Here is a 26343-nt window from a genome sequence, read left to right as displayed (position 1 = left end):
TTTGTAGTTTATTGTCAAAATATACACTCCCATTGTCCACTTAAATATTTCCAAGATATTTCTTTATTCTTAGACAACAGATTCCCTTCCGTGATTGGTCATTTCTATGGACACAGAAATGACGTCACCTAAAATTCCGTTTACGGCACATAGTAATGTCGTAATTCAGCTCTGAGTGTGACACTTAAGATTCAGTCCTACACTTCGCTGAAAGTGTGAGTAAGACGCTTGATAACTAACTTTTAAGTGCAGCTTTCAGCGAAGAATTTATTTACTCTTAAGTCAACTCTTAGCAGACTTCTTAGGAGTCATTCTAAGAAGCTTGATAAGTACGGCCCCTGATTTATTATCAAGGTTCAAAATTCTTCCCTGTACCTTTTAAACACTGTACTGTTGGTAATTGCAAAACTAATCAATGTTGCTTTTTACTTTGATAAATGGCCACTTTTTGCATGTTATTGTTTATTTTGCTTATTACTGATGTACAAAAAATGATGCATAATTTATAGAAACATTTTAAACGTATAGAATTTTGATCAACGTAAGCATATTGCACTTTGTAAATATAGCATTTTCCTCTATGGTTTATTGTTAATATGCACAAAAATATGAATGGATAGAAATATACCAAATATGCATTCATGTACCGTATTTTTCGGAGTATAAGTCGCTCCGGAGTATACGTCGCACCCGCCAAAAATGCATAATAAAGAAGGAAAAAAACATATATACGTCGCACTCAAGTATAAGTCGCATTTTTGGGGGAAATGTATTTGATAAAAGCCAACACCAAGAATAGACATTTGAAAGGCAATATAAAATAAATAAAGAATAGTGAACAACAGGCTGAATAAGTGTACGTTATATGAGGCATTAATAACCAACTGAGAACGTGCCTGGTATGTTAACGTAACATATTATGGTAAGAGTCATTCAAATAACTATAACATATAGAACATGCTATACGTTTACCAAACAATCTGTCACTCCTAATCGCTAAATCCCATGAAATCTTATACGTCTAGTCTCTTACGTGAATGACATCAATAATATTATTTGATATTTTACGCTAATGTGTTAATCATTTCACACACAAGTCGCTCCTGAGTATAAGTCGCACCCCCGGCCAAACTATGAAAAAAACTGCGACTTGTAGTCCGAAAAATACGGCATATTGCACTTTGTAAACATAGCATTTTCCTCTATGGTGTATTGTTAATATGCACAAAAATAAGACTGGATAGAACTATACCAAATATGCTTTCATGTACCGTATTTTTCGGAGTATAAGTCGCTCCGGAGTATAAGTCGCTCCGGAGTATAAGTCGCACCGGCCAAAAATGCATAATAAAGAAGGAAAAAAACATATATACGTCGCACTCGAGTATAAGTCGCATTTTTGGGGGAAATGTATTTGATAAAAGCCAACACCAAGAATAGACATTTGAAAGACAATATAAAATAAATAAAGAATAGTGAACAACAGGCTGAATAAGTGTACGTTATATGAGGCATAAATAACCAACTGGTATGTTAACGTAACATATTATGGTAAGAGTCATTCAAATAACTATAACATATAGAACATGCTATACGTTTACCAAACAATCTGTCACTCCTAATCGCTAAATCCCATGAAATCTTATACGTCTAGTCTCTTACGTGAATGACATCAATAATATTATTTGATATTTTACGCTAATGTGTTAATAATTACACATAGGTCGCTCCTGAGTATAAGTCGCACCCCCGGCCAAACTATGACAAAAACTACGACTTGTAGTCCGAAAAATACGGCATATTGCACTTTGTAAATATAGCATTTTCCTCTATGGTTTATTGTTAATATGCACAAAAATAAGACTAAATAGAAATATACCAAATATGCATTTAATGTATGTAAAAAAATATATTCAATAGTACAAACTGAGATGTGTGTCTCATCAATCATTCCACTTCTGTGCTTCAGTTCGGCCACCAAATCCGATTTGTAGTCCCTTTTAGTTGTCGTACCAAATGAGGAACGTCCTCCGTCGTTTGGTACTTTTACAATTGTTTGTCACACCATTTACTGCAATCAGCTCTTATGAAATGCTTGTTGGAAAAGCTACCCTTACTTTTGCAACGAAGACTCAATCAGTGAGGTTTTTTTTTTTTTTTCAAAGTTTTGCCAGCTGGTGAAATGAAGGACACAAATTCCCAAGACTCTGCATAAAAATAGTTGAGCTCTCCCTCCCTTTTTGAAGACTGTCTCTGAACAAACTGCCTTTGAAATCCACTGACTGATCCTGTCAATGACTCATAGCTTTGCCGATGTTTCACTTTCCCCTCATCCTGTCGCAGGAGTTGAACTCGTCGCTGGTGGACCGCGACAGGGCCATCTGCGAGAGGAACGAGCTCCTGGAGAAGTACTGCCATGAGGTGAAGGACAAAGCCGAGGCCCAGAAGGAGCTGAGCCAGGCCTGCAAGGACATTGAAATGGTGCGGGAGGAGAGGGACGTGGCCCGCAAGGAGAGGACCGAGGCCATTATTCAGAGGGATCAGCTTCTCCGGGAGTACTATCAAGCACGGCAGGTGAGCTGGGCCCTCTGCTACCACACCTGAGTATACAGTCAAAGGTTGGACGTCCTCTTAAGAGCTTAGTGGTTCCAGTGAGGATTACAAGATGTCACTGGACTGACCCTGAGGGAGATTTAAGTCACACTTCTGTAACTCTTCTTCAACATGCTGCTCACACATTCTTGAACTTGGATTGTTTGGAGAAGTTCTATGAATCATTTTGGCCTAATTACTAGTAAGTAAGTAAGGAAATGTTATTTATAAAGTGCTTTTCACAGATAAAATCACAAAGCGCTGTACAAAACATAGGTGAAGTGAAACAACAATTCAATTAAAACAACAGAGGCAGCATCATAAGGATACAAAGTGGATTAAAAATGATAGTTAAAAGGTGCATTAACTAAAAGCTTTCCTAAAAAGAGAATTTTTCAAATGTTTCTTAAAAGTTTCAACACAGTCAAGATCACGGAGGGACTGGTGCAAATTGTTCCAGAGTCTGCACTGCAAAAAGTCAGTGTTCAAAGACAAGAAAAAAAATACAAACATTAGGGGTATTTTATTTGAACTAAGCAAAATTATCTGCCAATAGAACAAGAAAATTCGGCTTGTCAAGACTTTCCAAAACAAGTCAAATTTGCCAACTTCAATGAACCCAAAAATACCTTAAAATAAGTATATTCTCACTAATAACAAGTGCACTTTTCTTGGTAGAAAAAAAAGACACCTTTTTGCTCAATATGTTGAAAAATATTCTTAAAATAAGTAAATGCTGGTGCCATTATCTTGACATAATGATATGCGCTCGGCATTACATTTCTTGTAACCAGCAAACTTATACTAAAAACTAATTTATTGTTCTTAATGGAAAGGCAACAAGGCAAGCGCTTGTTACTCTCGGGGTCTCCTAGCCGCTCAGGCAAATCATATAGTCTAAAAATGCATTTTTCCATGGATAACATGACATCATCACGCGGAGTGCGTGCTCTTTCAGTCAATTAGTGCGCATATACACAGCCCGGCCCCAGGCCAAAAATGTTTTTATTGTAATTTTGAGGAATTTATCTGAATGTGCATGAACTACTTCTGTTCACAATTGTTAGAAATGTCACATGTTAAATGTTTAAATATTAACTGTCAGTTTACTGTACTGTGCTAACTGTACTACTATATGAGTACGTGTTTTATGTTGTTTCATTCAAAATAAAACAGTTGTTTTAATTAGGGAAACAGTTGTTTTAATTAGGGATTTATCGGCCGATATTATCGGCCGATAAATGCGTTAAAATGTAATATCGGAAATTATCGGTATCATTTTTTTTATCTGTATCGTTTTTTTATTGATTTTTATTTTATTTTATTTTTTTTATTAAATCAACATAAAAAACACAAGATACACTTACAATTAGTGCACCAACCCAACCCTTTTAAAATGGAGTCTATGGACCTCTAATTTTGTGGCTTTCCACAAACGTACACCTTTTAGACAGCTTCTCCTAAAGCTGGAAATGGCTTCATTCATCCATGGACAAATATTTTTATAAGAGCCCAGATTGTTTTTATCTGGTGCTACTGTGTTTAAAACAGTCAGACAATGATCTGATATAGATTTTGCGTATCTGTCCAAAATCAGCCAAAAAAACAAGTATAGTCTTATTTAGCATCTAAAATCCCTGACATAAACTCAGGTACATGTTTACTTGTGCTGGAGAGCAAGTTAACATCTAAATGTACTCCAATAAACACACAAGGTTAGTATTTTCTTATATCTTAGCCAAGTCATTTATAAAAGGTAAATATGGTAGGCTACAGGCTACTAGAAGCCAGCAGCCACACACAAATAGCACACAAGCTAGACATACATTTATTTATTTTTTTGTCCTGTCCAGCTTCTCAGGCAAGTCATATAGTAGATGTAGATGCCCATATCGGCTGTTCGGGTTTACTTTACAAAAGATAAGTGTGGGATACTTCTCTTGTTGCCTTATTTGTATTTGACTTTATTAAATGTATTTATATTATCATTTGGTGCAGCCGGGCCGGAGCAGGAGGGGATAGAGAGAGAAAAGAAGGAAGACAGGAGGAAATTGTGGGGACAAGAGGGGCATAAGACAGAGAGACAAAAACAACAACAGCAAACACAACAATAACAACAACAACAGTAGAGCAACACCAGCAAATACGATATGTACAAATATGATGGTAAAAGTGATAGCAAAGAAGCAGTTAGCGAAATAAATAATAATACAGAAATGACAGACATACATAATGTCTGTAATTAGGGATGTCCGATAATGGCTTTTTGCCGATATCCGATATTCCGATATTGTCCAACTCTTTAATTACCGATACCGATATCAACCGATATATGCAGTCGTGGAATTAACACATTACTATGCCTAATTTGGACAACCAGGTATGGTGAAGATAAGGTACTTTTTAAAAAAATTAGTAAAATAAGATAAATAAATTAAAAACATTTTCTTGAATAAAAAAGAAAGTACAACAATATAAAAACAGTTACATAGAAACTAGTAATGAATGAAAATGAGTAAAATTAACTGTTAAAGGTTAGTATTATTAGTGGACCAGCAGCACGCACAATCATGTGTGCTTACGGACTGTATCCCTTGCAGACTGTATTGATATATATTGATATATAATGTAGGAACCAGAATATTAATAACAGAAAGAAACAACCCTTTTGTGTGAATGAGTGTAAATGGGGGAGGGAGGTTTTTTGGGTTGGTGCCCTAATTGTAAGTGTATCTTGTGTTTTTTATGTTGATTTAATAAAAAAAAAAAAAAAAAACGATACCGATAATAAAAAAAACGATACCAATAATTTCCGATATTACATTTTAACGCATATATCGGACGATAATATCGGCAGGCCGATATTATCGGACATCTCTATCTATAATTGAACATTTTTGCAGTCTAATGCAATACAATTGTCAATATACACAAGTATCAAATACCTGTTATTTACATATGCAAAGTCTTCAAGGCATAAGCATGTAACAAACGTGTCCGCATCATTCAACTTCCTGCATCATGACTTAATGGATTATAATGACCACCAGATTTTGACAAAAAACAAATTACTATTCCTGTTCAATTTAAAAACCGCGTAAGTCTGTCATAAGGCGAGTTTTTCATACCTACCATTGTTCTCTGAGTAATTTGATTTGAGTGGCTATTTTGAAGAATCTAGAATATAAAACATGTTTTCAGTTATTTCACCTTTTTTTTGTTAAGTACATAACTCCACATGTGTTCATTCATAGTTTTGATGCCTTCAGTGACAATCTACAATGTAAATTAGTCATGAAAAAGAAGAAAACGCATTAAATGAGGAAAAGGTGTTTCCGAACTTTTGGCCTGTACTGTATTTATATCAAAAGTTTGGTGTTTTATGTTTGCTAGCAAGGTTAAAATGTCAATGCAAGGATCTGCCAATGTGTTTACACAGGTCCAAGTTCCTCTATACAAGAGGAGCACTCTGTTTTTAGGAATTTTCTGCAAAAACGCTTGTCTCCTCAGTTTGGAACTGAACTCTGAGGCCCGTATGTTGTCATTCCCGGGCAGGATTGGGCCCCTGCGTAGCCAGACGAACAGCTCTGGCTTAAGGATACATTTGTATCAATCAAAACTGAGCATTACTAGCTTTAAACCTCTAAAGGCTTAGTGGCCACATGCGTGGACAGCACCTTTTAGGTCTTATTTCTAAAATTGTGTACACTACTGAATTTGGGTCTTATGGCCACTTATGTGGACACTTATACTGCCATCTGGTGGTGTCAGAAGAGTATAACCTGCAATGGAATTTGGAAAAAAAATGTGTAAAAATAAGACTTAGCATGTCACTACACATGAAGTTACACGTTTGTGTACTTATGGACTAAGTACATCATATAAAAAGATGATTCTTAGTTTTTATTCTAATTAGGGTCCAATAAGCCCAAATAGCAAAGAGAAATAAAAAAAGCATGTAAACAAACAGCTTGGGCCTTAAGAGGTTAAAAAAGCTATTCATTTTGACGGGAGTGTTTTCTAAGGCTCTCTTCCGATGTTGTGGTTCACCTAAAATGTCAGAATGCAACATATGGCACACCTCTAATCTAACGCGTTCACGCAGAAACAAGACTCTGCCACGCTGGACATGGAGCGTGCCAACAAGGAGATAGAGATGCTGAGGAAGCAGTACGAGGCCATGTCCCAGGAGCTGAAAGAAGCCACGCAGGAGACCGAGGTGGCCAAATGTCGCCGGGACTGGGCCTTCCAAGAGCGGGACAAGATAGTGGCGGAGAGGGAGAGCATCAGGTGGGCGTGCGAAGAGCGAGGAGTTGTTGTCGAGGCTCCCGGATGACACGCGCTCACCTTTCCAACCCTTTCCTCCATCCCCAGGACGCTGTGCGACAACCTGCGTCGGGAGCGAGACCGAGCGGTCAGCGACCTCGCAGACGCCCTGCGGAATCTGGACGACACGAGGAAGCAGAAGAACGACTCTTTGCGAGAGCTGAAGGAGATGAAGTGAGTCGGTCAATTTTTGAAGTGTACACTGCACAAAGTCAGTGTTCAAAAACAAGACAAAAAATACAAAAATTAGGGGTATTTTATTTGAACTAGGGCTGCAACTAACAATTAATTTGATAATCGATTAATCTGTCGATTATTACTTCGATTAATCGATTAATAATCGGATAAAAGAGACAAACTACATTTCTATCCTTTCCAGTATTTTATTGAAAAAAACCAGCATACTGGCACCATGTTGTGGACATTGGGGATGCAGCATACACCAATAATAACACAGAAATGTAACTCATCAGATCAGAACTGAATCTTGTACACGTTTCTGTTGTGAATAATAAAGGATTCATTTTAGGCTGCCTCTGAATAATAGCATGAAATATTCCAGCACCTTCATAACGTTTAGTTATACTAAAGCGTCACTCAAATCTAAATATATTTATATAGCTTTATCAGCCCGGCTACATTGATCCATTATGAAACCAACCTGAGATATTTCTGTCCGTTACGTTTATTTCCAAATTGGTAACCGTGCGTTTTCTTTCTCAAAACGGAGTCAAATGTGCCGGAGACACATTATCAGCCCCGCGTTGCAACAAAGGCATAACTTTAACGTTACTCACAAAAAAGCTGAACTCATGAATACTTGTTGCCACTATGGACTTAAAAAGTTACGTACTGTGAGTTCTTCCCTTCATCCATGGCTCCAACATGTTTCCTTTTGCTTCTGAAGCAATGTTGTACTTCCGTGCCATTTTGCAGGAAACGGTCTTCTTTGAAGTCTTTAAAGTGAAGTGTTCCCACACTTTTGACGACTTAGGTCGTACACTTTTCTCCATTGAAGCAATAACCTCAAGATGTTTCTCCGCTAAACTATCGCTAGTGTTTTCCTGCGCCATTTTTCGAATGTTTCCAGCAAAGGAGACGGCGTCGTCACGTGAGCTGCACATGACCACATCATTGGCTAGCTTACGCCACCTCATGAGACGTAGGCGCTGTTTTGTACTGTTTTTGTACTTATTTTGATTATTGTTTCTCAGCTGTTTATAAATGTTGCAGTTTATAAATAAAGGGTTATAAAACAAAAAAAAACCAACAACAAAAAAATTACCAAAGAAAAAGTAAAAAAAAAAAAAGCCTCCGCGCATGCGCATAGCATAGTTCCAACGAATCGGTGACTAAATTAATCGCCAACTATTTTGATAATCGATTTTAATCGATTTAATCGATTTTAATCGATTTAATCGATTAGTTGTTGCAGCCCTAATTTGAACTAAGCAAAATTATCTGCCAATAGAACAAGAAAATTCGGCTTGTCTAGACTTTCCAAAACAAGTAAAATTACCGTATTTTTCGGAGTATAAGTCGCTCCGGCCGAAAAGGCATAATAAAGAAGGAAAAAAACATATGTACACTACCGTTCAAAAGTTTGGGGTCACCCAAACAATTTTGTGGAATAGCCTTCATTTCTAAGAACAAGAATAGACTGTCGAGTTTCAGATACAAGTTCTCTTTTTCTGGCCATTTTGAGCGTTTAATTGACCCCACAAATGTGATGCTCCAGAAACTCAATCTGCTCAAAGGAAGGTCAGTTTTGTAGCTTCTGTAACGAGCTAAACTGTTTTCAGATGTGTGAACATGATTGCACAAGGGTTTTCTAATCATCAATTAGCCTTCTGAGCCAATGAGCAAACACATTGTACCATTAGAACACTGGAGTGATAGTTGCTGGAAATGGGCCTCTATACACCTATGTAGATATTGCACCAAAAACCAGACATTTGCAGCTAGAATAGTCATTTACCACATTAGCAATGTATAGAGTGTATTTCTTTCAAGTTAAGACTAGTTTAAAGTTATCTTTGTTGAAAAGTACAGTGCTTTTCCTTCAAAAATGAGGACATTTCAATGTGACCCCAAACTTTTGAACGGTAGTGTAAGTCACACTGTAGTATAAGTCGCATTTTTGGGGGAAATTTATTTGATAAAAGCCAACACCAAGAATAGACATTTGAAAGGCAATTTAAAATAAATAAAGAATAGTGAACAACAGGCTGAATAAGTGTACGTTATATGAGGCATAAATAACCAACTGAGAAGGTGCCTGGTATGTTAACGTAACATATTATGGTAAGAGTCATTCAAATAACTATAACATATAGAACATGCTATACGTTTACCAAACAATCTGTCACTCCTAATCGCTAAATCCCATGAAATCTTATACGTCTAGTCTCTTACGTGAATGAGCTAAATAATATTATTTGATATTTTACGCTAATGTGTTAATAATTTCACACATAAGTCGCTCCTGAGTATAAGTCGCACCCCCGGCCAAACTATGAAAAAAACTGCGATTTATAGTCCGAAAAATACGGTAGCTAACATCAATGAACCCAAAAATACCTTAAAATAAGTATATTCTCACTAATAAGTGCACTTTTCTTTGGTGGAAAAAAAGAGGCACCTTTTTGCTCAATATGTTGAAAAATCTTCTTAAATTAAGTAAATGGCATCATGATTTTTTTTTTTTCATGCTTGAAGTAAGAAATTATTACTTTTAAAAAAAGTATTTTTTTACTTGTGAGTGTTGATGATACAGCTTTGCATGAGTTGATATTCTAGTTCCAAGCATGTTTTACTCAATATAGGTCATAACATCTCACCAACAAGCTGTAATATCTTACTGAGATCATTTAGGACCAAAACACTTAAAACAAGTAAAAGACTCTAACATAAAATCTGCTTAGTGAGAAGAATTATCTTATCAGACAGAAAATAAGCAAATATCACCCTTATTTGAGATATTTAATCTTAGTTAGATTTCAGTTTTTGCAGTGTAGGTAAGCGAATAGGCTCAGACAAAGGAGCCCAGGAAGAAAAAAAAATCTTCCTCCATGTGAGCAACAGAACAATATTGCTTCTCCAAGCCTGCCTGCCTTGTATTTAAAAGCTGCTGTACTCCGCATGTGTCTGGGCGTGTAAGCTCCAATGTTGCGCCTTCAGAAACACCACAGCGCTCACTCATTTGTACATGCCTAGATTAAAAATGTAATCCTGAAACGCCGCAGTGATTTTTTTTTTGTACGCACACTCATTTTCTCAGCTCCCTTTTGTTTTATATTGCGTGTAAAAGCTCCCTCTGCTGGCTGCTGATGTGTATGACAGACTAGGAAGTCAAAGCTGGCTCTTTCCTGTCGGGGTATTTAAGATGAGTATTTGTGTCAATCAGAGGGGTGTTTTTAGGGTTAGTGAGTACACATTTGAGTTCCCACGCTGAAAAGCAGAATGTGGTATAATCCATTTCCACATAAAAGCATTCTTTAAAAAAACAACAACATGTAATTACATGCTCGGTAATGCACACTGTAAATATAGATGGCGTGTGAATCCTCTCTCTCTCCTTGTTCTTCCACACTGCCAAACTGAAATCTAAGTAAGATTAAATATCTCAAATAAGGGTGATATTTGCTTATTTTCTGTCTTATAAGATAATTTATCTGACTAAGCAGATTTTATGTTAGTCTTTTACTTGTTTTAAGGGTTTTGGTCCTAAATGATCTCAGTAAGATATTACAGCTTGTTGCTGAGATGTTATGACCTATATTGAGTAAAACATGCTTGAAACTAGAATATCAAGTGTTGCAAAGCTGTGTCATCAACACTCACAAGTATAAAATTACTTTTTCAAAGTAATCATTTCTTATTTCAAGCATGAAAACCAAAAAATCATGATTTTGACACAATTGTGTCTCATAATTAAAACAGATGACAGCCAAATGGACTTTGCTGTTTTATTTTCAATGAAACAATATAAAACACGTACTCATATAGTAGTGCAGTTGGCACAGTACAGTAAACTGACAGTTAATATTTAAACATTTGACATTTCAAACAATTTTGAACAGAAATAGTTCATGCACATTCAGATAAATTCCTCAAAATTACAATAAAAAAATTTTGGGCTGGGCTGTATATATGCGCACTAATTGACTGAAAGAGCATGCACTTAGTGCGATGATGTCATGTTGTCGATGGAAAAATGCATTTTAGACCATATGAGGAGACCCCGAGAGTAACAAGCGGTTGCCTTGTTGCCTTTCCATTAAGAACAATAAATTTGTTTTTAGTATAAGTTTGCTGGTTTCAAGAAATGTAATGCCGAGGGCATATCATTATGTCAAGATAATGGCACTAGCATTTACTTAAAGGCCTACTGAAAGCCACTACTAGCGACCACGCAGTCTGATAGTTTATATATCAATGATGAAATCTTAACATTGCAACACATGCCAATACGGCTGGGTTAACTTATAAAGTGACATTTTAAATTTCCCGCGAAACTTCCGGTTGAAAACGTCTATGTATGATGACGTATGCGCGTGACGTCAGTGGTTGAAACGGAAGTATTCGGACACATTGTATCCCAATACAAAAAGCTCTGTTTTCATCGCAAAATTCCACAGTATTCTGGACATCTGTGTTGGTGAATCTTTTGCAATTTGTTTAATGAACAATGAAGACTGCAAAGAAGAAAGCTGTAGGTGGCTATCCGCTAGCCGCCGACCGCATCAATGATCGGGTGAAGTCCTTCGTCGATCGCTGGAACGCAGGTGAGCACGGGTGTTGATGAGCAGATGAGGGCTGGCTGGCGTAGGTGGATAGCTAATGTTTTTAGCATAGCTCTGAGGTCCCGTAGCTAAGTTAGCTTCAATGGCGTCGTTAGCAACAGCATTGTTAAGCTTTGCCAGGTTGGAAAGCATTAACCGTGTATTTTTTTCTACCAAGAAAAGTGCACTTGTTATTAGTGAGAATATACTTATTTTAAGGTGTTTTTGGGTTCATTGAGGTTAGCTAATTTGACTTGTTTTGGAAAGTCTTGACAAGCCAAATGTTCTTGTTCTATTGGCAGATAATGTTGCTTAGTTCAAATAAAATACCCCTCATTTTTGTATTTTTTTTCCTTGTTTTTGAACACTGACTTTTTGCAGTGCGCCACTGACTAACCTTTCACCTCTTTTATAAAAGGGAGAAAATGGAGGGCCAACTGGAGAAGGAGGCCAGGTTCTGTCAGCTAATGGCCCACAGTTCACACGACTCGGCCATAGACACGGACTCTCTGGAGTGGGAGACCGAGGTGGTGGAGTTTGAGAAAGACCGGGTAAGAGCAGCCTTGAGTGTACTCACCTTGTTCAACTCCTCAGTAACTGACATTACACTCACAGGATGACATGGACTTGAAGGCGCTCGGGTTCGACATCGCAGAAGGGGTCAACGATCCATATTTGCCGGGGGATTGTGGGATATTTGTGACGAGGGTGGACAAAGGAAGTATAGCAGATGGAAGGTTAAGGTGAGAGCGCGACACAGCGTGCCGGCTCTTTTCCACTTCCTGTTGACGTCGTTTTCTTCGCGCTTGCAGGGTAAACGATTGGTTGCTGAAGATAAACGACATGGACCTGACCAACAAGGACAGGAAGCAGGTGATGAAGGCGGTCCTGAACGTTGGCAGGTTGATCAACATGGTGGTACGGAGGAGGAAGTCTCTGGGCGGACGGCTGGTTACTCCCGTTCATATTAACCTGATGGGACATAAAGGTAATTTACAATGCATTTTATTCTTTCAGTAACCAGGTGATGTCTGTTTTTGGTGTTCGGGACCTCTGCACGCTCGACTGTGGCTCGATTTTCTTTTTTTAAGTCCCGCCTTTTATCACTGTCACTGTACTGACAGATTTTATTATTTTTTTCTCTCTGTTCTAAATGTCAATCATCACTGCAGCACCTCTGTGTTTACAAGTTGATTAATGATCGTATCTACCGTATTTTTCGGACTATAAGTCGCAGTTTTTTTCGTAGTTTGCGACTTATACTCGGGAGCGACTTATGTGTGAAATTATTAACACATTAGCGTAAAATATCAAATAATATTATTTAGCTCATTCACGTAAGAGACTAGACCAGGGGTCGGCAACCCAAAATGTCGAAAGAGCCATATTGGACCAAAAATACAAAAACAAATCTGTCTGGAGCCGCAAAAAATTAAAAGCCATATTACATGTGTCATGAGATATAAATTTAATTAAGAGGACTTAAAGGAAACTAAATGAGCTCAAATATAGCTACAAATGAGGCATAATGATGCAATATGTACATATCGCTAGCCTAAATAGCATGTTAGCATCGATTAGCTTGCAGTCATGCAGTGACCAAATATGTCTGATTAGCACTCCACACAAGTCAATAACATCAACAAAACTCACCTTTGTGCACTCATGCACAACGTTAAAAGTGTGGTGGACAAAATGAGACAGAAAAAGAAGTGGCATAAAACACGTCCTAGAAAGTCGGAGAAAGTTATACATGCAAACAAACTATACGGTGAGTTCAAGGACCGCCAAAATGAGTAGGACAAAAAGGCGCTCGCCAAATACTCGAATCAGTGAAGCACATTTAATATAAACTGTGTGATTTGTAACAATTAGGGAGGTTTGTGTCATGTTTGTCCTCCTACAGAAACCATACTAAAACATAAAAATAGATTTTTTTCCCCCTCATCTTTTTCCATTCTTCATACATTTTTGAAAAATCTCCAGAGCCACTAGGGCGGCGCTAAAGAGCCGCATGCGGCTCTAGAGCCGCGGGTTGCCGACCACCGGACTAGACGTATAAGATTTCATGGGATTCAGCGGTTAGGAGTGACAGATTGTTTGGTAAACGTCATTGGCGTTGTTAGGCCTATTTTAGGGGGGCTCCAGCTCCAGCCCCCCTAAAATGTTCTTAAGCCCCCCTAAATAATTTGGTGTTTAAAAAAAAAAAAAAAAAAAAACTTTTTTTTTTTTTTTTTTTTTACAAATCCATGCCGACACATACATTATAAAATGGCCCAAATATGAGTTTAAATAAATAATCATATAACCTGTAATTATTCACTCAGTTTCCCCTCACTTCATAGTGTAAGGTAGAGAGCCCCTTTAGTGCGTCGGTATCCAATCCATTCCACTTGTTCATATAGAAAATGCCCACATCACTCAAAATCCCGTCCGCATTTTCTCTGCGACCTTGCTTGCGGTCCTGCAGGTGTACGAAGCACATTAGCACACAGCACTGCAGAACAAGAACCTTGTGTCTGCAATTGTAAATAATTTAGTTTTTAAGTTTTGTGTTTCTTGTAGAATCTATATAAAGTAATATACATTAGCCTATTGTTAAAATAATGAAAACAACATCATTAAATATATATGTTTTATTGTATTGTTACATAATTAGCTGTTGTATTATTATAGGATGGCTTGTTAAACATTTCATAGGATTTTCAGAGGGTGGAAAAACCAAGACATTTAATATAAAATGTAAAATAAATTAATACATAAAAAGAAAAAAAAATGGTTAAAAGCCATCGTCCCAGGGAGGATTTAATTTTGTCCCGTGCATTTTTTTTACAATCCCCGGGACGACGGGACTACGTTAATCTCAGGCCCTGGAAGTTACATTTTATTGTTTGCATTATTTGTTTCAGCATTGCACTTTGAAGATGGTCCCTCAGCTCTTTGACAGCTTTGGCTCTTTTTCAGATCAGCAGACTAAGTCTTTCTTATTTACAGTATATATAAATGTTTCTCATTTCTATTCAGACTTCCATATATATTTCATTTCCTTAACGGCTTGCCATAATATAGATATATATAAATATATTATATACAAGCCAAATTATCCCGATCCAGATATTACTTTACTTCAAGTAATTAAGTAATATTTCCAGGGCTTGAATTTACAACCATTTTAGTCACATATGTGCCCAGAATGTAATCTGTGCAACTTCAAAATATTTGGGAACAAACAATTATTGTATTGTGAGCTAAAGTGGTGGCATTAGCCTCTAAGTTGTGAATGAATAACATAGAGGCTAATGCCATGACTTTCATTGTGTTTCAGTGTATCTTGAAGGATCATGCAAGTCATTGTTTCTTGTTGATGCTGTAAACAAAATGTCACTGTGCAAACCCATGTTTGTTGTTGTACTGAACACACATTGAAAATAAACCCACTGAAATAATAATAATAACAATGAATAATTTCTAAGTCTTTGTTAGCCGTTTGTGAAGTTTTGTGCTTGTGCGCTACGTTCGCTCGCATCCTGTGCATCTCCTGGGGGCTAAGCCCCCCCTGTCCTTAAAAGCTAGTGACGCCCCTGGTAAACGTATAGCATGTTCTATATGTTATAGTTATTTGAATGACTCTTACCATAATATGTTACGTTAACATATCAGTTGGTTATTTATGCCTCATATAACGTACACTTATTCAGCCTGTTGTTCACTATTCTTTATTTATTTTAAATTGCCTTTCAAATGTCTATTCTTGGTGTTGGCTTTTATCAAATACATTTCCCCAAAAAATGCGACTTATACTCCAGTGCGACTTATATATGTTTTTTTCCTTCTTTATTATGCATTTTCGGCCGGTGCGACTTATACTCCGGAGCGACTTATACTCCGAAAAATACGGTACATGCAAAGCGAAACATGTCAAGCCTTTATTGGTTGTATAATTTTGATGATTATGGCTTGCAGTTTATGAAAACTTTCAATTGAAAATATCAGAAAATGTAAGGTGTCAAAAACTGTAAGCCCTGATAATCAAAATGATAACAAATAAAGGCTTGACATATGTCACTTTACATGTAATAAGTTAATATTAGGGATGTCCGATAATGGCTTTTTGCCGATATCCGATATTCCGATATTGTCCAACTCTTTAATTACCGATACCGATATCAACCGATACCGATATATGCAGTCGTGGAATTAACACATTATTATGCCTAATTTGGACAACCAGGTATGGTGAAGATAAGGTACTTTTTAAAAATAATAATAAAATAAGATAACTAAATTAAAAACATTTTCTTGGATAAAAAAGAAAGTAAAACAATATAAAAACAGTTACATAGAAACTAGTAATTAATGAAAATGAGTAAAATTAACTGTTAAAGGTTAGTACTATTAGTGGACCAGCAGCACGCACAATCATGTGTGCTTACGGACTGTATCCCTTGCAGACTGTATTGATATATATTGATATATAATGTAGGAACCAGAATATGGATAACAGAAAGAAATGGGGGGAGGGAGGTTTTTTGGGTTGGTGCACTAATTGTAAGTGTATCTTGTGTTTTTTATGTTGATTTAATTTAAAAAAATAAAAATAAAAAAACGATACAGATAATAAAAAAAACGATACAGATAATAAAAAAAAACGATACCGATAATTTCCGATATTACATTTTAACGCATTTATCGGCCGATAATATCGGCAGGCCGATATTATCGGACATCCCTAGTTAATATCACATATTAGTTTCACATTTAAAGTGAATTGCTGACATAAATTTAGTTTTTCACCTTTTTCTAATTTGATGACTTTCACCTGTTTCAAATATTGACTGAGAGAAAATCTGGTTGCAGAAAAACATGCAACTTTAGTAGTAGTAGTAATAGTAGTAGTAAGAGTAGGGTTGTTTCAGTCAGGGTTTTTTGCTGCAGATTCAGATACCAATCATTTATGAGTAGGGATGTCCGATAATGGCTTCTTGCCGATATTCCGATATTGTCCAACTCTTTATTACCGATACCTCTATCAACCGATACCGATATATACAGTTGTGGAATTAACACATTATTATGCCTAATTTGGACAACCATGTATGGTGAAGATAAGGTCCTTTTTAAAAAAAAAAAAAAAAAAAAGATAAATAAATTTAAAAACATTTTCTTTAATAAAAAAGAAAGTAAAACAATATAAAAACAGTTACATAGAAACTAGTAATTGATGAAAATTAGTAAAATTAAGTGTTAAAGGTTAGTACTATTAGTGGAGCAGCAGCACGCACAATCATGTGTGCTTACGGACTGTATCCCTTGCAGACTGTATTGATATATATTGATATATAATGTAGGAACCAGAATATTAATAACAGAAAGAAACAACCCTTTTGTGTGAATGAGTGTGAATGGGAGAGGGAGGTTTTTTGGGTTGGTGCACTAATTGTAAGTGTATCTTGTGTTTTTTATGTTGTTATCTCTAATTACAAGTATTAATTACGAGTGCTATTCACAGGTAAACAATATTAAAACTCTATTTAAACTAGTTCCTTATTCTATTTTTCTGCATGTAATATGTTAAGCCTTGCCCTCCAGTGATGATGATACGTCATAATGCAGTTTATTTTCTGTAATGGAGCTGATTATTATTAGCGTGGAGGAGTTGCTCCACACTGCGAATGGAGAAACATAATTAGCTGTTAACTTGTCAGCCGGGGGACTGCAAATAAATAGTGTCAGCCAGAGGGGATCGGCGTTAATTACATATATTGGCAACGGCAATAACATAGTTTTGAACGAAAATCGTCTCATACTGATCGGTGGCCGACGAATCAGCACGTCCCTAATAGTAATGACTAACATTGCTAAAGTAACCTTGTAGTTGTCTTGGTTAGAGTAAGGCCAACGTAATGAAGCTTTTCACAACTCTTAAACAGGAATGCAGTTATTATTCCAATGAAAGTAACTAGCTACATATGACGTAGGATTTCATTTCTGAAGTAGATTTCCCCAACACTGTGACGATTTTATTGCTGTTTTTCTCTGATGTGTGCCAGACAGCGGAATAGGCCTGGAGAATGGCGTGTTCGTCACCACGGTGGTCCAGGGTAGTCCAGCTGCCAGGGAAGGCACGCTCACTGTGGGAGACAGACTGATCGCTGTGAGTCACGCACACACACACACACACACATACACACACTACTTCCAGAAACTTTGTATATTGTCATATATATATATATATATATATATATACTGCCTTCCATCACTTCTATCACACCCGCTCAGGTTCTCTTTGAGCTGTCTTAATCCCGGCTTTATTCCATCCCAATACACACACTCTCTGTACTATAATAAGGTGGGATTTAGTCAAGTATGGAAAGTGGAGAGAGAGAGAGAGAGAGAGGGAAGTATTCTTACTCTGATTATATCCACATTTAGCTCTGGAAGGTGAGATGGAACTGTCTCTTCAAACACTTTTAGAAGCGAAGAGATATAATGTCAGGGATTGAACTTTGAAACGCATCCTTGTTAACAAATGCAGATTGTTTATTCACACATGCAGCACCCGTCAAAAATGCGGAGACACTTCTTCACGTTGTTAAATAAAAGCCTGTCTCCAAACTTTTGACTGGCGCTGTACCAGTGCCTTCTTTTTAAATGCAGAATAACGAGCTCACTTTTTAGCAAAGACCCAGTTTCTGTCATTTTAAAAAAGATGACTAAAACATCTAAGACAGAGGTGTCCACTGCTGTGTTTTAGGGATGAAACAACTAATCGATTAAATCGATTAAAATCGATTACCAAAATAGTTTTTTTTTGTTGTTGTTATTTTTTTTGTTATTTTTTTGTTGTTTTTTTTTGTTTTATAAACCTTTATTTATAAACTGCAACATTTACAAACAGCTGAGAAACAATAATCAAAATAAGTACAAAAACAGCGCCAGGGCGGCGCTGAGGCTACGTCTCATGAGGTGGCGTAAGCTAGCCAACGATGTGGTCATGTGCAGCTCACGTGACGACGGCGTCTCCTTTGCTGGAAAAATTCGAAAAATGGCGCAGGAAAACACTACCGATAGTTTAGCGGAGAAACATCTTGAGGTTATTGCTTCAATGGAGAAAAGTGTACGACCTAAGTCGTCAAAAGTGTGGGAAAACTTGACTTTAAAGACTTCAAAGAAGACCGTTTCCTGCAAAATGGCACGGAAGTACAACATTGCTTCAGGAGCACCTGAAAAGGAAACATGTTGGAGCCATGGATGAAGGGAAGAACTCACAGTACGTAACTTTTTAAGTCCATAGTGGCAACAAGCATTCATGAGTTCAGCTTTTTTGTGAGTAACTTTAAAGTTATGCCTTTGTTGCAACGCGGGGCTGATAATGTGTCTCCGGCACATTTGACTCTGTCTTGAGAGAGAAAACGCACGGTTACCAATTTCGAAATAAACGTAACGGACAGAAATATCTCAGGTTGGTTTCATAATGGATCAATGTAGCCGGGTCGATAAAGCTATATAAATATATTTAGATTTGAGTGACGCTTTAGTATAACTAAACGTTATGAAGGTGCTGGAATATTTCATGCTATTATTCAGAGGCAGCCTAAAATGAATCCTTTATTATTCACAACAGAAACGTGTACAATATCTGATTCAGTTCTGATCTGATGAGTTACATTTCTGTGTTATTATTGGTGTATGCTGCACCCCCAATGTCCACAACATGGTGCCAGTATGCTGTTTTTTTTCAATAAAATACTGGAAAGGATAAAAATGTAGTTTGTCCCTTTTATCCGATTATTAATCGATTAATCGAAGTAATAATCGACAGATTAATCGATTATCAAATTAATCGTTAGTTGCAGCCCCACTGTGTTTAGATGGAGACAGGTGTGGGACAATATCGCACTTATCCCCACACTGAAAGTACATAGCGAAGGAGAAAAACTATTTGATGTTTTGCCGCAGGCAATGTGTTGTGAACATTGTCACAAATTGTTTATAAAGTCTTTACTTTGTTGACTGGTATGGTCACTCGTCCTTTATTTAACTGCTAACCGTATCAGTGTTCAAATAACATCAATATTAGCTATAATGTTTCGTCATCTCATCGAACTGAACGAAGGCTGTGAAGATTATGTATTGGATGTGAGAGGTGTCACTCCTCTTTATTTTACTCGGCCAAACTGTTGTACTGAACCAAGAGAAGAACAACGCCTGATTATTAGACTTCATCGTCATTAGCCAAACTGCTTTGAGTTTCCTTTTAATATTAAAAGTAAACACAAGGTTTTTATACTTTACTTGTTTTTTTCATGTCACAAAGGTGTTACTTCAAAAACCATTCATGCGACACAGCATTTTGTTAACGTGCTATTGTGTTAATTCCTATATGACATATTTCTGCTCAAACTCTTAATGGATCAGTCCCGATACATCATCTACATGTACATAAAAAATGTACATAACTTAAAAAAAATTATAATAATAACAAAAAATACCTCCTATCAAAATGTAAAAATAGAGATAATGGCATCATGAAATGACAAAAACCTGACAAGTTTATACTAATAATTAATAAGTTTATATATACATAAATATATGAGCCCCTGCCTCGAAAGAAAATAATGTTTGCGCTTTGACAGTATTTCCACATTCACCCATTCACACACACATTCACACACTGATGGAGGGAGCTGCCATGCAAGGCGCTAACCACCAGCCATCAGGAGCAAGGGTGAAGTGTCTTGCCCAAGGACACAACGGAAGTGACTAGGATGGTAGAAGGTGGGGATTGAACCCTAGTAACCAGCAACCCTCCGATTGCTGGCACGGCCACTCTACCAACTTCGCCACGCCTCCCCATACAGTATATATATATATTCCGCCCGATTGTAGCTGAGATAGGCTCCAGCGCCCCCCGCGATCCCGAAGGGAATAAGCGGTAGACAATGGATGGATGGATGGATATAATTGGTTATTAAGAGTATGTGAAAGTTCAACTCCTCCCTTGTTTACTTTCTTAAGGTTTTTTAATCAATCAGAAATATCAATCAACTAAAATGCGGCAAACATGAATAAGTGTGGAGAGTATTTAGCTTTTTTTTGGTTTGTTTTTATAATATTCACAAATTTCAATGAGCAGGTTATGTGTCACCATGTTTGTTGAATTTTTGTACTATTTGAATTTTTTTTTTTCCACCGAGAGTAAGAAGGGTTGTTTGGATTGGGTCATATGAGTCAATGCTGTACTGTGTGTACCGTATTTTTTCGGATTATAAATCGCAGTTTTTTTCATAGTTTGGCCGAGGGGGTGCGATTTATACTCTGGAGCGACTTATGTGTGAAATTATTAACACATTACAGTAAAATATCAAATAATATTATTTATCTCATTCACGTAAGAGACTAAGTGTATCAGCAATCGTCACACACACACACACACACACACACACGTCAACCAATATAAATTTGGCGGGGGCGGGGGCGGGTCATGGCAGAAGTGCATCGTGAAAAAAAAAGATGCTACCTGCTACTACTTCCGTACTTATGAAAATTGATCATTTCAACATTGGCGGTAACTTATACAAACTGAGAAGGGCTGAACAAAAATGGCACCGAAAAGGAAATCATATACTTATCGTTATTTATGCGTCATATAACGTACACTTATTCAGCCTGTTGTTCACTATCCTTTATTTATTTTAAATTGCCTTTCAAATGTCTATTCTTGCTGTTGGCTTTTATCAAATCAATTTCTCCAAAAAATGCGACTTATACTCCAGTGCGATTAATATGTTTTTTTCCTTCTTTATTATGCATTTTCGGCCGGAGCGATTTATAATCCGAAAAATACGGTACTTGAGAGTACAATTAATGGAAGAGTTACTTCCGTTGGCCACCAGGTGGCAATAAAATGACAGCACTGGTTATCTATACATGACAGGGAGGCATCGCTCTTGCTCAAATTGTTTATTGAACTCGTGCCGTCTCGCGGGCCAAATTGAAGACTTGGGCGGGCCGCTGTTTGGACAGCCCTGATCTAAGAAATGTCAAACCATGACGCCTCGAATCTTTTCACTGCCTGACAAAATATATTCATCTTTGTTTAAAGTAGACAATGTCTTTTTTCGTACTCCTTTTAATGTGAGCCTGCTATCCTATCCACTTTGCCATTCCATATCTCTGGCCGTCTATTCCAACAATCCCTCTCAAGTTGATCCTTTTGTAATGGAAATGGCAAGATTGCGGTCCTTCGCGGTAAAAAATGAAAATAAAAAAAATGTGCTGGCCTAGATTTCCTGAGCTCCCCCCCCCCCCCCCCCCTCGACCGCAGCTGACACATTTCAGGCCCCGGGCGTTGCTGTGTCACCTGTATTTATAGACGTGCATCCTTTTTAAACACCGCTGCCATCCACAACAAAGGCGCATCGGACGGGGAAATCATTGGGGAAAAAAGTTGACCGCCTTATTAATGAGGGGGAGGACTTGTCTTTACTTCTGTCGTCTGCTCTCCCCCCCAGATAAATGGCATCGCTCTGGATAACAAATCTGTGACAGAATGTGAGGCCCTGTTGAGGAACTGCAGGGACTCTCTCAGCCTCTCTCTCATGAAGGTAGGCCACATTCTCTGAGCTGCAATCTTCCAGGAACTTTTTAATTCCCTACTTTGCAAAAAGCTCATCCTCCTATTTCAGGGGTCGGCAACCCAAAATGTTGAAAGAGCCATATTGGACCAAAAATACCACAAAAAAAAAAATCTGTCTGGAGCCGCAAAAAATGAAATGCCTTCTATAAGTGATATAATGCATGATGTACACTACCGTTCAAAAGTTGGGGGTCACCCAAACAATTTTGTGGAATAGCCTTCATTTCTAAGAACAAGAATAGACTGTCGAGTTTCAAAAGAAAGTTCTCTTTTTCTGGACATTTTGAGCGTTTAATTGACCCCACAAATGTGATGCTCCAGAAACTCAATCTGCTCAAAGGAAGGTCAGTTTTGTAGCTTCTGTAACGAGCTAAACTGTTTTCAGATGTGTAAACTTGAGTTTTCTAATCATCAATTAGCCTTCTGAGCCAATGAGCAAACACATTGTACCATTAGAACACCGGAGTGATAGTTGCTGGAAATGGGCCTCTATACACCTATGTAGATATTGCACCAAAAAGCAGACATTTGCAGCTAGAATAGTCATTTACCACATTAGCAATGTATAGAGTGTATTTCTTTAAAGTTAAGAGTAGTTTAAAGTTATCTTCATTGAAAAGTACAGTGCTTTTCCTTCAAAAATAAGGACATTTCTATGTGACCCCAAACTTTTGAACGGTAGTGTAAGTGTCTATATTAACTATATTAGCCTACTATCAAAATGACTGTGCCGCAGGCTGACACAAATCTTCGTTGACAGAAATGTTGAAATGTAATATTTATTCCACCCATTTTTACAACATTGGAAAACATTAGTATAACGCAGGCTTCTCAGAGGGGTGAGCTGACTCCTCTAAATGACTGTCTTAGAATGGCCAAAGGTATAGATGTCGGTGTCCAAGTTAAAGGGAACGGAATGGATTTATTACAATCCATGCAAGATGGGTAATGTTGAGAGATGTCCGATAATGGCTTTTTTGCCGATATTCCGATATTGTCCAACTCTTAATTACCGATTCCGATATCAACCGATATATACAGTCGTGGAATGAACACATTATTATGTCTATATTTGTTGTGATGCCCCGCTGGATGCGTTAAACAATGTAACTTTACCATGAATTGATTAACGTGGACCCCGACTTAAACAAGTTGAAAAACTTATTCGGGTGTTACCATTTAGTGGTCAATTGTACGGAATATGTACTTCACTGTGCAATCTACTAATACAAGTTTGAATCAATTAATCAAAAACAAGGTTTTCCAAAATAAGAGAACAACTTCAACTCCAGTTATGGAAAAAAGTGCCAACATGGCACTGCCATATTTATTATTGAAGTCACAAAGTGCATTATTTTTTTTAACATGCCTCAAAACAGCTTGGAATTTGGGACATGCTCTCCCTTTGATAATCCTGATACCCACTACAACTATGGGAAATATTATACTTTGACTTTCACAAAGTGCATTATTTTAATTTTTTTTTAAACATGCCTCAAAACAAGAGCTACAAAAACAATGAAGGCACACAGCTTCAGTCCAGAGTATACTAGAGCATACTTGCCAACCTTGAGACCTCCGAATTCGGGAGATGGAGGGGGGACGGGGTTTGGTGGTAGCACGGGGTGTATATTGTAGCGTCCCGGAAGAGTTAGTGCTGCAAGGGGTTCTGGGTATTTGTTCTGTTGTGTTTGTGTTGTGTTACGGTGCGGATGTTCTCCCGAAATGTGTTTGTCATTCTTGTTTGGTGCGGGTTCACAGTGTGGCGCATATTTGTAACAGTGTTAAAGTTGTTTATACGGCCACCCTCAGTGTGACCTGTATGGCTGTTGACCAAGTATGACTTGCATTCACTTAATGTGTGTGTAAAAGCCGCATATATTATGTGACTGGGCCGGTCAGACCATGACAAATTAAATTCTAGGCCAAGTAGGAATCATTGATTATAGATTAAATATTTTCATAGCTAGAGCATTAAAAAATCGGTTTACAACTTTTCAAATACGTTTTTCAAGATTATGAGAGCCCTCTAGACATTAAATAACACTAGTTGCACTTTTTTAATCCAATATAGTAATGCTACTTGAGGCTGAGCCAATCGGGGACCACGGTACTGAACAGCGCGCTCTAATCTGTTGACTCTCCTTTAGTGGCCAATACTGCTGTAGTATTTATATTTTTTGTTTATTTAGTCTGCTTCTTGCTTGAAAGTGCTTAAATTAGGACTGAAAAAAATTGTTCAATATGTTTAAAAAATAAATAAATGAATAAAATACCGTGTGGTGAATATTTAAAGCTGGATGTATTACTTTTTGTTTTATTTACTATTTTAGACAGCAAAACATTTTCATTCTCCTATTCAGTTTCTCTCAGTAGTTAAAATATCCAAAATAGTATTCTAATTCATAATCAGTGATATAACAAGAACAACTACTTCTATTTGGCGTTATTGTTCCGTCTTGTTAAGCTCTTGTTTCTTATTACATTTTTTATGTATTAAAAATGATTTGTAGATACTTGGAGCTATTCTCCCAATAAACTTTACAAAAAAATCCACATATTAGAATGTATGTATTTATTAAAAATCTTCATGCTTTTTATTCAAAATTCTCAAATTAAAAAGAACTAAATAAATGCAATATATCTGTTACACATTTATAAATGCAATTGTGTAGCATATACATATACAGGCCAAAAGTTTGGACACACCTTCTCATTCAATGCGTTTTCTTTATTTTCATGACTATTTGTAGATTGTCACTGAAGACATCAAAACTATGAATGAACACATGTATTTATGTACTGAACTGAAATAACTGAAAACATGTTTTATATTCTAGTTTCTTCAAAATAGCCACCCTTTGCGCTGATTACTGCTTTGCACACTCGTGGCATTCTCTCGATGAGCTTCAAGAGGTAATCACCTGAAGTGATTTTCACCTCACAGAAGTGCTTGAAGCTCACCGAGAGAATGCCAAGAGTGTGCAAAGTTTTTTTTGTTTTCAGTTATTTCACCTTTTTTGTTTAAGTACATAACTCCACATGTGTTCATTCATAGTTTTGATGCCTTCAGTGACAATCTACAATGTAAATAGTCATGCAAATAAAGAAAACGCATTGAATGAGAAGTGTCCAAACGTTATATTACATATATGACTATACTTGGAGCAAATATGTTGTTACAGTAAGAAGCTTTAATGCCAAACCAATTTTCCAGATTCGCAGCAATAATATTATATCCTTATTAAATTTCATCAAAGGTTCTCAACTAGAGATTTTTTGCCGATATTTCGATATTGTCCAACTCTTAATTACCGATTCGGATATCAACCAATACAGATATATACAGTGGTGGAATTAACACATTATTATGCCTAATTTTGTTGTGATGCCCCGCTGGATGCATTAAACAATGTAACAAGGTTTTCCAAAATAAATCAACTCAAGTTATGGAAAAAAGTGCCAACATGGCACTGCCATATTTATTATTGAAGTCACAAAGTGCATTATTTTTTTTTAACATGCCTCAAAACAGCAGCTTGGAATTTGGGACATGCTCTCCCTGAGAGAGCATGAGGAGGTTGAGGTGGGTGAGTTAGTGCTGCAAGGGGTTCTGGGTATTTGTTCTGTTGTCTATGTTGTGTTACGGTGCGGATGTTCTCCCGAAATGTGTTTGTCATTCTTGTTTGGTGTGGGTTCACAGTGTGGCGCATATTTGTAACAGTGTTAAAGTTGTTTATATGGTCACCCTCAGTGTGACCTGTATGGCTGTTGACCAAGTATGCATTGCATTCCGGCACACTTGTGTGTGCGAAAAGCCGTAGATATTATGTGATTGGGCCGGCACGCAAAGGCAGTGCCTTTAAGGCACGCCTCCAATATTGTTGTCTGGGTGGAAATCGGGAGAATTGTTGCCCCGGGAGATTTTCGGGAGGGGCACTGAAATTTGGGAGTCTCTCGGGACAATCGGGAGAGTTGGCAAGTATGACTGGGAGACGCAAC

At 37.2% G+C, this 26343-nt stretch overlaps 1 protein-coding gene across 1 annotated transcript in view; it reads left to right on the top strand.

Annotated features, from left to right (window-relative positions):
- The window catches only part of LOC133657087 (disks large homolog 5-like), a 189846-nt gene that overhangs the window by 100653 nt on the left and 62850 nt on the right, over positions 1-26343 (top strand). Inside the window, exons 8-15 of the mRNA XM_062058008.1 lie at positions 2344-2574; positions 6698-6882; positions 6967-7092; positions 12121-12253; positions 12318-12445; positions 12515-12690; positions 17753-17856; positions 22217-22309. Of these exons, the coding sequence (XP_061913992.1) occupies positions 2344-2574; positions 6698-6882; positions 6967-7092; positions 12121-12253; positions 12318-12445; positions 12515-12690; positions 17753-17856; positions 22217-22309 (1176 nt within the window). The remainder of the gene's footprint in view (positions 1-2343; positions 2575-6697; positions 6883-6966; positions 7093-12120; positions 12254-12317; positions 12446-12514; positions 12691-17752; positions 17857-22216; positions 22310-26343) is intronic.

Source organism: Entelurus aequoreus, linkage group LG09 (genome assembly GCF_033978785.1).
Source record: "Entelurus aequoreus isolate RoL-2023_Sb linkage group LG09, RoL_Eaeq_v1.1, whole genome shotgun sequence".
NCBI classification, from domain to species: Eukaryota; Metazoa; Chordata; class Actinopteri; order Syngnathiformes; family Syngnathidae; genus Entelurus; species Entelurus aequoreus.
The sequence above is the reverse complement of the archived record's forward strand: the minus strand, read 5'-3'. Positions and strand labels throughout refer to the sequence as shown.